This window comes from Alligator sinensis, unplaced genomic scaffold (genome assembly GCF_000455745.1).
Source record: "Alligator sinensis unplaced genomic scaffold, ASM45574v1 scaffold493_1, whole genome shotgun sequence".
NCBI classification, from domain to species: domain Eukaryota; kingdom Metazoa; phylum Chordata; order Crocodylia; family Alligatoridae; genus Alligator; species Alligator sinensis.
This window is the reverse complement of record NW_005842513.1, coordinates 774,936-787,638: the sequence shown is the minus strand read 5'-3', so window position 1 is coordinate 787,638 and position 12,703 is coordinate 774,936. Positions and strand designations below refer to the sequence as shown.

Sequence of the window (12,703 nt, the reverse complement as noted above, 5' to 3'; positions counted from 1 at the left end):
CATCACTCTAAGTCTGTTTATGGTCTCATTTATACTGAATGCACTTACTCAGTATCATTAGAAGGTGTTCAAAGGTGACATGAAACTTCAATCACTTTTCTCACAGGAAATTAGGTGAAAAAAATTACATAAAAATAAGAATACTCCCAAGTAATACAGCATTCCCTGTCTGTTTTGTATCAAGTTTTCCTGTTTTAACTTCAAAGTACAATAAATTGCATTTTACTAAAATCTCAAAAATTCTAAGGCTTAATCCAATAGTCTTTACTACAGCAGAACTGTGAGGACCTATGACCAAGTTTGGTAGATGCATCTAAACAGGCAATTAATGATTTCAAGAAGTACAAGGTCATGATTCACCTTCTAACTCAGAGGGAAAAGTTAGAGTACAAAACAACGAAGGTTTGTAATAAAGGTTAAATGACCTTACAGCACAAATTCTGGCTTTTCTGCAAGCTTCAGAGCCTCATGCATCCCTGCAGCTGACAGTTTCCGGTTGATATTTCTATATCTGCATTGAAGTAGATTGCGATAGGTTGTCCTCAGGTCCCGATTGAAGAAGGCATATATAAAAGGGTTAATAAGAGAATTTGCATAACCCAACCACAGAAATGTTCTCTCAACCCACAATGGGATGCAGCTGCATGCTGTACCACAGATAAAGGGTCTGGCAGTTGAAAGTATGAAAAATGGAAGCCAGCACACAGTAAATGCCCCCACAATAATTCCAAGAGTAGTGGCAGCCTTCTGTTCCCTTTTGAAGATGGAAATGTTTCTTCTATCGTGTTTAAGGAGTCGTGAAAAATTTGTGCATTCTTCAGATTCCTTGTGTAGTTTTACAACTCCATTCACAGAAATCCCTTCAGTTTCTTCTGGCCGTGGGAAGCCAGCAAACTTGTGTTTAGCAGCACTCCTCTTGGCAGCTTTATAAATCTGATAGTACATGAAAAGCATCACTGACATTGGGATATAAAATGCAACTGCAGTGGAGTAAATTGTATAGCCGAAGTCTTGACTGATTAAACAAACCTTTTCATCATTCACATTTTGGGCCCAACCAAAGAGGGGTGGGATAGTGATAGAGGCAGATAAGAGCCATACGCAGAGGATCATTTTAGCCATACACTTCCCATTCTGCCTTACAGGATATGTAAGAGGTCTTGTTATTCCAAGGTACCTAGAACAATAATGCAGAGTTACTACATGATACATTCGTTTATAAGTAAAACTATTTTATACAGTCTGCCATAAAGACATTAAACAAATGTGATATGGTTTATTTTATGTTCTCTCTCCTGTACTTTTCAAACTTTCAGCTAACTGACAATTTAATTTATGATCAATCTTTCTGAAAGCAGAAAACCTCCCATTGACTTCTGTGGGGCCAAGCTTTTACCTCAGACATAGAATCTCATAAGTGTTATAAAATATTCTGAAAGTTTAAGTGAAAAATGATATCTCTTGCAAAATTCAGTTTTCTTGGCTAACTTTTGGAATTCAAGTCGTGGTGCATGGTTCTCAGTTTACCCAAAGAAACATTAATGCTATAACTGTCTTTAATATTATTATTATTATGTGATCCTTCAAGAGACAATATACAGAAATCTTACAGATCCATGACACTAAAATTGATAAAATATATTGTGATTTTTTTTAACCATTATGTTTTAGAGAGGAAAACTCTGAATTTGTGAACCATTCAATTCATAATTTTTTATAGTTACTTCTTTTGATTAATGCCATTTTTTAGCATTAATCAAGCATTTCTTGAACAACATAAGTAACATTATACCTTAAGTTTAATATGACCTAAAATATCTAGAACTCAGAGAATGTAAGACTTACAAATGACTAAGAAAACAGATTAAAATACTGATAGTGATAGAAAGGATAGGTTAATGATACAACTTATTAATCAAATGATGTCTACTACCTGATTTCTATAGTATATATCTGTCCTAAATATAAGAATGAAACATATGCACTTTGCTCAGACTGACTGTTCTACATAACTAGATATAAAGAAATATCCTTATCCCGGGGGACACAAACGGATGTTCCGGAACCCCCTCTCATGGTGGGACCCGAGGCTGGGGTGAGTTCCCAGAAGAACAAAACCAAAAGCCCTAAGGAGGTGACTTACTTACCTTCAACAGGAAAAGCCTCACTGCGCCAAGAAGAGCCACTGGCATGGTTCATCAGCTGCTTTTATTTGCGGCTGGGAGCAGCGCCGGCAGATGACATCATCAAAAACTGCTGCCCAGTGGATTTAAAAGCTGGCGGCAGGGAAACAGCGGGGACAGCGGCTAAGCCTGGGATAGGAGGTGAAGCTGATTCCCAGGCTACTGGGTTGCAGAAGCAACAGATTGGCGGGGGACCAGGCAGGGACTCACCAGAGGGGTCCGTACTCCCCTGAAGGATAAACACCCGTTTCAGCAGGGCAGCCGGGCCAAGGAGGACAGCGTTGAGGGATCCCAATGACTAGAGATGCTGGAGCCATGAGTGGGGTGGGCTGAAGCCCAAACCCCTGCTGTTCTTTTTCTTTTCTCTTTGTTTTACGTTAGTACCCTGAAGGGCACCCAGAGCCCGAACTGGGGAAGGCATCCCCAATTGACCCACAGGGTCAAGAAGAGGCACGGAGGCAGCCCCATCGAATGTGACGTCCCAAAGATAAGGCCCAAGCAGATGTTGGGACAAGACTGGTCCCAAACCCATAGACACCCTGGGCAAAGACAAACACCGAGGGTCGGGCAAAAGGGGGCAAGAGCAGGAGCGAACATCAAGGAGACAAGCCGGCAATCTATCACCTGGTCGTCCTGAAGGCTGGTGTATGGCTGGGATGTAGGGGAGGTGGAGCCTCAAGAACGCCCACAAGGGGCAGCACCCAGTCCACAAGTTTCCACAAGGGAGAGTCCCACTACTGAAAGGAAGATCAAGTCGTAGCAGGAAAGTGTCGGGGCCTCCCTTGGGGTTGAATGCAGCCCAACACCCAAGTCTTGGTGATACACCCCGAGGCCTGAACTGCGCATGCGCTCTAAGGCTGCTAGAGAGCTCCTATACCAAATCCGGCAGGTGCAATCTTAAGACTTCATCTCCTCGCTAAAATAGATTAAAATGCTCTAAATTGCATGATTTTTTTTAATATAATAATTTAACCGATTATGGAAGTTAATAGATTCAGGTAAACTCATCTTATAAATTCTTGTTGACTTCATGTTGTTTTGTTTAGAAATACCTGAAATAAAATTTTGAAAGAGTTGAGTGTCAGGAATTAGGGCTGTGCAAAGCTTCAGTTGCCGATTCAATTCGGCCCGATTTGGTGGCCGAATCTCCAAATCTGATTTGAATCAGGAGACCCTTTAATCTCTCTGAATCAAATCAGAACCCTCCGAATCGATTCAGAGAGGTTCAGAAAAATTCTACGATTCGGACACAGACACAGCTTTATATGTTTTTTCTATGTACTGCAAGGTACCAGGCAGTTTGTGAATGCTGAGATGGTGGGGCAGAGGAAGTGTCCCACAAGAATGTGGGGGGTGTCCCCAGTGCACTTGGCAGCAGACCCAGAAGAGGCCCAGAAGGACTTCTGGTCCACTTCTGGGTCCGCGCCAAGGGCCCCCCCCAGGCTCGGTGACTGGTGCCTCCTGAGTCTGGGGTGGCACCTGGGGTCCCCCTGCAGCTGATCGCCACTTGGCAGTGCATGTGGAAGTGGACCAGAAGTACTTCCGATCCACTTACAGGTTTGCCACTGAGCACATGGGGAGGCTCCCCCACACTCCTGTGGGATGCTCCATCTGTCCCAGCATCTCAGTGTTCACGAGCCGCACCTGGTACCTCAAGGTACGTAGAAAAAACATTTAAAGCTGTGTCTATGGCCGAATCCCTGATTCTCTGAATCAGCATCAAATCTTCAGATTCAGATTCAGCCAAAGAGGATCGGGGACAGTGATCCAAAGCAACAAATCAAATCACTTTCCCTGATTTGGGCTGAATCCAAATCCAAATCGAATACGGCCCGTTTCGCATACCCCTATCAGGAATACTTTATCTGAAAAGCTTTGGACATAGTATGGTGTTTTTTGGTAGTTTTAAGCCTGTTCTGCTTCAAAAAATATTTAAATTTAAATTAAAAGAAGATAAACCACCAATACTTTGGGGTTTGACCCAAGACTTTGGTCCCCTAGTTCAGGCAACAAAACCAATTATTAGCATAGTTATTCTGTCAAATGCCATATACATGTTCTTATGGCAATCGGCAAAACATGGCTAATAATACAAATTCTTTAAGTAAGAACCTGGGTGTACTCCAGCTTGGAAGTCGAAGTGTCATCCAAGCTGATTGTGAAGTGATGGCAATCACTGTCATGGGCAGTCTTTGCTTATGGTATCTCAACCTTGACTGTCTATACTAGCCAATTATGGTCAGTCTAGCAGTTGTATAACCTCTGCTTGTAAAGCCATGGCTCGAATTGGGCTAGAAACTGTTGTTATGGTTGGTTGGATGGAATTATGTTATGTGTATAGAATAAGTGACATGCATCTTAGGAAAGAATTGTGTGGGTTTGTCTTGCCTTTTTGCATTAGAATTGAATCTCTTGCTCAGCTCTGTGGGTGAACAGAAAAAATCCTAGAATGTTCTAGTCTGTAAAATCACTGGCAGGACATTTGTGTCACTGAATGAACCAAGTTCCCCAAGCAGTCCAGCATGTAGAAAACCAGTTAATACTGCAGAGTTTAATTCATTCTGGCCAGAAAATGTTGACCAGTCTTGGCTATTAGCGCCATCCTTTTGTTAAGGTGTTGCTACTATAAATAGTTGTGGTACAACACGGCACACTCAGAATGAAGTGAATGGAAAGGGACCATTTGTGAGGCTACCAGGCAATACCAAAAAAAGAGGTAAATAAATTATTAGTTCTAAGAAATATTAACTAAAATGCATAAAATCAATACCATATGGTCCTTCTGAAAACTTTGAACATGAAGAATATGAACAGTAGCAGCAGTCACGCATTTCTAAGCCTTGTAGTACTATTTCATATTTTGTCTTTGCAAATAATAGAGCTATGAGGTAAGCTTTATGCAGCTTGAGGGGTTAACGTTTCTATACATTACGTACTTTGTTTTCATGAATGCCCAATAGTACACCTTAAGGCATCTACATATAACAAAAAATAATAAACAAAAATATATTGGCATGAATTAAAGTACATTAGGTTTTCAAAACGTAGTGTCAGTGCAAAGCCATAAAGTTCCACAAAGCACGCTATCTGAAATTAAAATATATTGATTTACATAAAAATATATACTGGCTTCCTTTCCACCCCATCTACTTCTGCTAAACTGGAAGTTTCACATCTTAACTCACTAAATGAAATCCATTACCCTTGAAAATGTAGATGCAACTTCCAAAATAATTTAAGTCACTGCTGTCATCTAATTCACTGGAGATTGTAAAAAGGCTTAACAGAAATTCATGAATTTCTGAATTACTGCATCAAACTCAGTAGAAAATAGGCTTTTCATTACTTAATGATTAAATTACCTTCCAAAAGTTATTATAGGATGCAGTTATTTTTTAATATTAATTGGACAAATGCATTATTCAGAGGATCTGTAGCTTCTTGAGACCTGGTTGCCAAGTGTAAAGAAAGGTCACGCTACTCTGAATGATGATTCCTCAGTCACTGCACCAGAAAGAAGAATGGTTGTTGGTTATGATACTGTATTGGGACTCCAGATATTGGGGTTCGCATCTTTTCCATAACATAGTCATCCTGTATGATATTGCAAAAATCTGTAGCTCAGTTAAAGGCTGTGATATGAGGCTTATATTTACTTTTCTCTGCCACTATTCTGTCTAATCTACTCAACCCTCTAGTGAAGGAATGTACAGTTTTTCCTTACTGAGTGTCCAATCAATGCACAATTGGGTCTTCTCTAGACAATACCATAATTAACATAGGACCACATTTATATGTTGGTTATTGGTCTCACTGGTCCAAGTTCAGCACTGACTTTGCATGAAAGCCTGTGAAATATAGGATGCAAGTCTCTCACTGAATGTGCTTCCTCATTTGCATCCTCAGTTGAAGATTCAGTCTTCCAGCAACAGAACATATGAAAGGCACAGAATGCTGACTTTCCCCAAATATATAAGGGCTGATAAGGAAACATATGGAAGTGAGGCAGGCAAGAACTTCTGCCCTGCAAATATTGACTGAAAACCACAGTAACTATGTATGTGCTTTGTTCCTTTCCCTCATTTGCTCCCTCTGTTCTTTGGCCCATGAATTGTTTGACTGTACTATTCACTTGCTAAAACAGCCAATCCAATAATTACCCACAGGAGGAGCAGCTCCTTGTCAATGCAGCCCATTCTCATTTAGGTCAGGGAGACTGGGAAGAGACTGTTTTTTAAATTCTATTTATTTATTTATTTTGCATCAAGAACAGAAAGTCTGGTAGTCTGACCAATATGGTACAGTAGCAAACCTTAGCAGACCCTTCTGAAAGAGACAGAGGGAGACAGAGAGGCTAAGTACAGGCAGTCAAAAAGCCCATGGCTGAATCAATTCAATCTTCACAGGATAGTCTAAACTATGTAGATTGAACTAATACGCAAGTAAACAGACATTCATTTTTGATTCTGGAAAGGCAGCCACATGTCTGCAGTGGACCAGGCCACAAACCAGCAGGTGCTAAAGCATGCCTCCCTGCTTGGGTGGAGCAGACAGCTTGGGTCAAGGCTAGGTTGCCCACCCCGGGGGGAAGGTTTGCAGGGGAGATGCAAGGCATCTTGGGATGCCAGAGGACTGTGAGTTGACTTGAATCTGGAGACGATCTGGGACAGAAATTCAATAAACGAATTTAACCTAAATCAGTTAAGTCTGATACTGCATCCATCCAGGTTTATTTTAAACCAGTTTTGGCCATTTTGAAATATGCACTGAACCTCTGCTGTGTTACACTGCTACGACCCAGGTTCCAATCACTTATACAGTTTGTGTAATTTCTGTCCTATCCTGAGAGACAGAAAAGGTGAAAGTGCAAGTGTATGGCCTGTCAGTAATGAAAACACTCATATCACCATAGATTGAAACCCCCTCCCCCAACAACCTTCATGGGGTTACAAGTTTAAGGCTAGCTGTCTGTTTTCCACCTTGCAGAGTGCCATCAAGAGAGAAAGAGAATACCCTGTACTATAAGTCCATTGTGCATGAGTAACAAGTCAGAAAACAGATGATTCATTAAGAGACCAGGCAGCAAAGGAAATGCAAGTGTTTCAGTAGCTTTCTGTTTGCGGACTGGAAATGTTGTTTCTGTTACAATTGGGTTAATGTCCATGTTTGTGCTATTACACTGTACCTTTCCCACAGTTCTTAACACGGGTCTGAAACCATGGCTGTTGGAATATATTTCAGAACCCCTAGAGCAGGAGTAGGCAACCTCTGACATGGATGCCAGAGCATGGCGCACACATGCATTTTGCTTGGCATATGTGCCTTGAGGCAGAGAAGGGGCCAGGACTTTGCTGCCACAACAAGGATTGGGCCCCTCATAGCTCCCCCACCATCTGCCCCAGCACACCAACATCTTACAAATTGAGGTTGTGGGTGTTTTTGGCACTCAGACCAAAAACGTTGCTGACCCCTGCCCTAAAGAATCAAATACAATTAAGAAAGAATAGGTCATAATTCTTTAAGGCAAGGGTACATCAAGAGCTGTGTCATCTGAAGGACTCCTCACAGATCCAGAAATTTGGTGGCAGAGAAGTGGGGCAGCCTTAATTAAAGTTTGGGTGTATGGGGCTAGGCTGAGGCAGTGTGAGGCCTGGTCTGCAACCAACCCCATACCACTCATCTGGTCCATGGGGTCAAAAGGTTCGGCACCACTGCTCTAGGGCAGTTATTCTCAATCGTTTCAGCCTCGATCATTTTATTAGACTCAAGGCATCCCTCAGAAAACTTCAGCTCTTGCCTTTCTTTCTGTTTTTGACTACAGAAAAATAGCTCAGTTGTTCTGATGCAAAGACCACAATGGGTCAGAATGGTTTGGACATTAGGGATTCCTATTTAACAATTGACAAGATAAACTTGGGGATTTCAGTGTTTTCCCACCCAGGAGTCCTAATACTGAGCTCATGGTACTCTCATTGGGAATCACTACTATAAGGTACAATCGAAGCCCCAAAAAAATTTCCCTAGGCTCTCTCTCAATAATGGAGGCCAGAATGAATACTTAACTCTTACTCTTTAATCGGTAAGAAAGATTTGTTCCAGCTTTTAGAAATAGACTCACAAGGCACACAAGGAATTGAAGTCAGGCAACAGGTGGTGTTCTTGGAGTAGCTGAAAAGCCAGGGACTGAACTGATATAAGCACATCATGATGCAATAGCTGTATCATGCTGTTCATCACTGCTAGCACAGAGGACTACATGCTGTCCCTGTAAATGTCTTTCAGAAGGTGAACCACCAGTTTGAGATGCAGACAAATGACCATAGATTAGTGGGATTGAATTGTCTGAGATGTAAAATGACTTAATAGTGGTTGAATACCCTTTTTTTTTTTTAATCTCCATAGCCATCCCCACACACTGAGGCTCTCTTCATCATGGAGAAAAGAGTGACAATTGTACTGTGAGAAAAGGCTGCCTTAGGCAGACATTTTACCCCAGGAACTTAGCCTACAGGTTTTAATGCTCCATAGTGTCAACACACCACAGCAGCAACAGAAGCTGATGCCATCTGACTGATTTTCGAAAGCAATATAATGTTCGCTCTTTCATCCATTTATGGTTGCTTTACTCCCACACACAAATGACAGATCTGGAGATGACAGTAAAATTGTCTCCAATTTTACTGCTTTCAGCAAATATAGCAGTGAACTTGAACAATCAATCACAAGTGCCACATTTACCTACTGGTAAACATCAAGGCTCTGTGGAATCCAAAGAAGGAAAAGATAAATTGGCATGGCCTAGTTCAATATCATTAGTAAAACTCTGGTTTAATGTGACCCAATATTCCTTCATAATGTCTACATATTGTTCACAATCTTTACTATTATGTCTGTAGGGTACAACTACAGGGGAAGATTCTGGCTTTCTTGATATTAATGCACTGTAGTGTCTCTAGAGAAGTTATATCCTACAATGTTAATGTATTCTCTGCTTTCATACTGACTGCAGATTAAATGCTATCTGTTTAGTGATACTGCTGGCATTTTAGGATCTTAGCATGAACAGAGAAAATAGCATAGTTGAATGAACAGGTCCCTGGACAGGAATCTGTAAGACTTATTTTCTGTTCCTGGCTCTGCTATTGAGCTGCCATGTGACCTATGGCAAGTCACTTCACCTTTCTGTATCTGTTTCTTCATCCCTATCTATCTGTCTTGTTCACTTACTTTAAGTTCTTTGAGGCAGTGCTGTTTTTCACTATGAGCTTGTACAATAGAGTAGAGCCATGAACTCCACTGAGGGCCCAAAGTGCTAATGAATTATAAAAGTATATTATATTTGCTATTGTCAGCATGGATATGTATCCTCTAAATTGGCAAATGGTAGAGAGGGGAGGCTGTTTTGTGGTAGCAGAATATAAGTAAGTGTTTGTAGACATCCATCCTGTACAGATACAGAAGACTTTTCAGAAAGAACTTTCTTCTCACATCCCTTGGAACATCCCACTATGTGAGCCTGAAGCATCTGGTCGTTCCATGTGTGTGGAAGCTCCTGACTCTTTATTCAATCCCAAGCACCAAACATAGGCCAAATCAGCCTTGGGAGTGTGCATGGTAAGCAAGGTTTTAAGTTTACCTCTACTTAAATGTAGCCTCACTTCTGAGGCAGTAGAAAGGTTGGCTTTCCTTCCCTTTCCTGCACTTGTTCCTATATGATTGTGTGCACCTCTGAAAGGGTTATAGCTATACTTGGAACCACAAGATCTCAGTATCAAGGTTTGTCACAAAGGATGCTGCCACTTGTATGCCAGTGATAAATACAAAATGGAATGATAACACAATGGAAGAGTAATCTGATACATCCCACTACATGGAGTTAGAATTATTTCTTCTCTCTCTTGTGAGGCATGCAGAAGCCAAACTGACACTAAGGGTAAGCAGGCAAACTCCATCACATCCATCAGCATGTATAACCATTCAATTATGTATGTATGTTTGCTGAAGAATCAATCCTATCCTGCAAAAAAGTTACTGTATTCTGAATAGGAGGAGGCAGGTTTGCTCTTCCATTCTGAATATTTTTTTCTGTAATAAAAAACTGAACTGCTAAATAACATCTGAAAATTATCCATAACCATTTTGAGGGCTCCTGCCTACTCAACAATAAATATCTCCTCTGAATGTACCAGGATTCGGAGACCTTTTGTTCTGTATTACTTTTCTGTCATACATCCACACACATGACCCCTTAAGACTGACCTCCAGGTATTTTCTAAGCACTGATTTCAATTTAGTCAGTTCATATTTATCTGTTATAACTCTTGCATTGGCTTGTCACTTTCACCAGTCTGACTTATCCTAGCAGTAAGCCAAAATCAACACAGCATTTTTGGTCACAAAAAAAATACAGGGAACTACTGAATTAAACCTTGAATAGGCTTTTGGCTTGGTTTGTGGCTGTTATGAGCTCCAAGACTCAGACATACTTCTTTTAAAAGAATTGTATGAATGTTTGCTTTTAATCTCTTCTAAAAAATAAGCATCTGTTGTGTACTCTTTCATCAGCTTTCTGGCATTAATATCTATTTAATCATATGTAGTTCTTCTTTGGTCCACAGCTGTGGAATTTGGTCTAATAGTTCACCCACAATAAGTTTAAAGAATGATGCACAGTAAGGGTGTGGTTTTCTTTAACTTTTTGCTGCCTCTGCTTCGAGGCCCCTGCTAAATTGTTCTCATCTCTCACTAATCCATCATAAATTTTCTATTGAGGTCAATGCAATATTAAGACTTAGTTGGTAAATAGAGGAGCAGAATCTAACAAGAATTCTTAAAAGCACTTACACAACTTTTTCCTACTATAATGACCTATATTTTGACTCTGCAATTTTTTTTGCTTCTCCATGAATACCCTTTCCTATAATGTTCTGCTACTTAAACAGCATGTCTTAACATACATTAAATCTATCTATTTCTATTATGGTATTGCATATAGCCCCATTAAGATTGGAGTCCTGTAGTGCGAGACACTGCAAATACAGCTAGAATTATACTCACTGTCCTAAAGAACTTGCATTTAAATAGACAAGATAGACAAAGAATGGGGGCACGAACATGTCATTTCCATTGGATAAGTAACTGAAGCAAAGCAAGATTAAGTTTTAGACCCACAAAGGAACCTAGAATTGCAATGCTGAGGACTGTGGTGCCTAACGAAATCTTTAGCCCTGAGTGAGACACGTGGGTTTCTTACAAAATTCATGGGGGAGAATTAAGTACCTAAAAATGAGATCCACAAAAGCCCATGTGCCAAACAGAGAGATGCCTAAACTAGCCATTAGGAAATTGTGAGGACTGGTGGTGTTTGTTTAGCTCCACCCCTCTGAACTGTGAGTCTTTGTTAGGACTTAGGAAAGCAGATTTCTTATTGGGAGATGCATAATCCTCCCCTGGAACACTCTTACACTAACATCAGCTTTCTAGGTCCCACGATTCACATCCAGAATAGCACATTTCATATGACTACACAAAAAACAGACCACTTGCACTTAACTTCATGACACTATAGATTACAGCTTTCTTAGTATATTTGGGGTGTTTACTAGTCAGGCTCTAAAATGCCACAGCATCAGCTTTGAGGAGAATATTCATGACATATACTACACCAATCAAAAAATGTCCTTTCTCCAACAAGGACACCACAAAGATGCAGTCTTCCTCTGATGAATGAGCCACCTGAATGCCCAGCACAAACTAATGATAAAAATAGCAGCAGTGATGGTGATGATAACCTTCTGCTGACTACACACACCTGCTTGTCACCTACCATCACACACTAGAACTTATAAGAAAGATCATTAAACATTTACATCCTATGTTTTAAGAGGATCACACCTTGAAAGAAAATAGTCCCAACTCAACCTTGCCAAACTTTACTGGAAGCAAACTGTGTTGATCAACAAACATCAAATAGACCGAGACCTTGCCAAACAACTGCAGAACCTGTGAGCTTGCCTGTACCACCTCCACAGTCAATACGCCCTCCATCAAAACCATGAGAATCCAGGGATCCTACACATGTCTGTGACATGCCATGCACTAAATGCTCCTGTGGAAATTATGTGGGTGACACTAAACAACCACAATAATCCAGAATGAACCTACAAAAAAAAACAATAAAGGAAAAACACCCAAGCACTAGTGGAAGAATGTTTTTGGTTTTGGTTTTTTTTTCCCCCCACAAAAAACCACGTATCCTTGTCCTCAGGAAAATCCATACAAATAGGGCCTGGGAACAGAAATTCATAACTCTACTGGATCCCAAAAAACATGGATTTAGAACATACAGTAGCTTTACAGCTCATTATAACTTACCTGTTCCCCAAGGAATAGTACACTTTTCTTTTTTAAATCATCTCACATAATAATTTAGATTTATCAGTTTTGTCTGTTTCTTACTTGGTCTGTACTTCTGATAACTTCACTTTGCTCTGCATGTGTACAGCTTATTTCCCTTTCCC

General features: G+C 40.6%; 1 protein-coding gene across 1 annotated transcript in view; it reads right to left on the bottom strand.

Annotated features, from left to right (window-relative positions):
• Positions 1-304: 304 nt before the first annotated feature.
• The window catches only part of HTR7 (5-hydroxytryptamine receptor 7), a 40,045-nt gene continuing 27,646 nt past the window's right edge, over positions 305-12,703 (bottom strand). Inside the window, exon 3 of the mRNA XM_014523627.1 lies at positions 305-1,177. Coding sequence (XP_014379113.1) covers positions 427-1,177 — 751 coding nt within the window. The 3' untranslated portion in view covers positions 305-426. The remainder of the gene's footprint in view (positions 1,178-12,703) is intronic.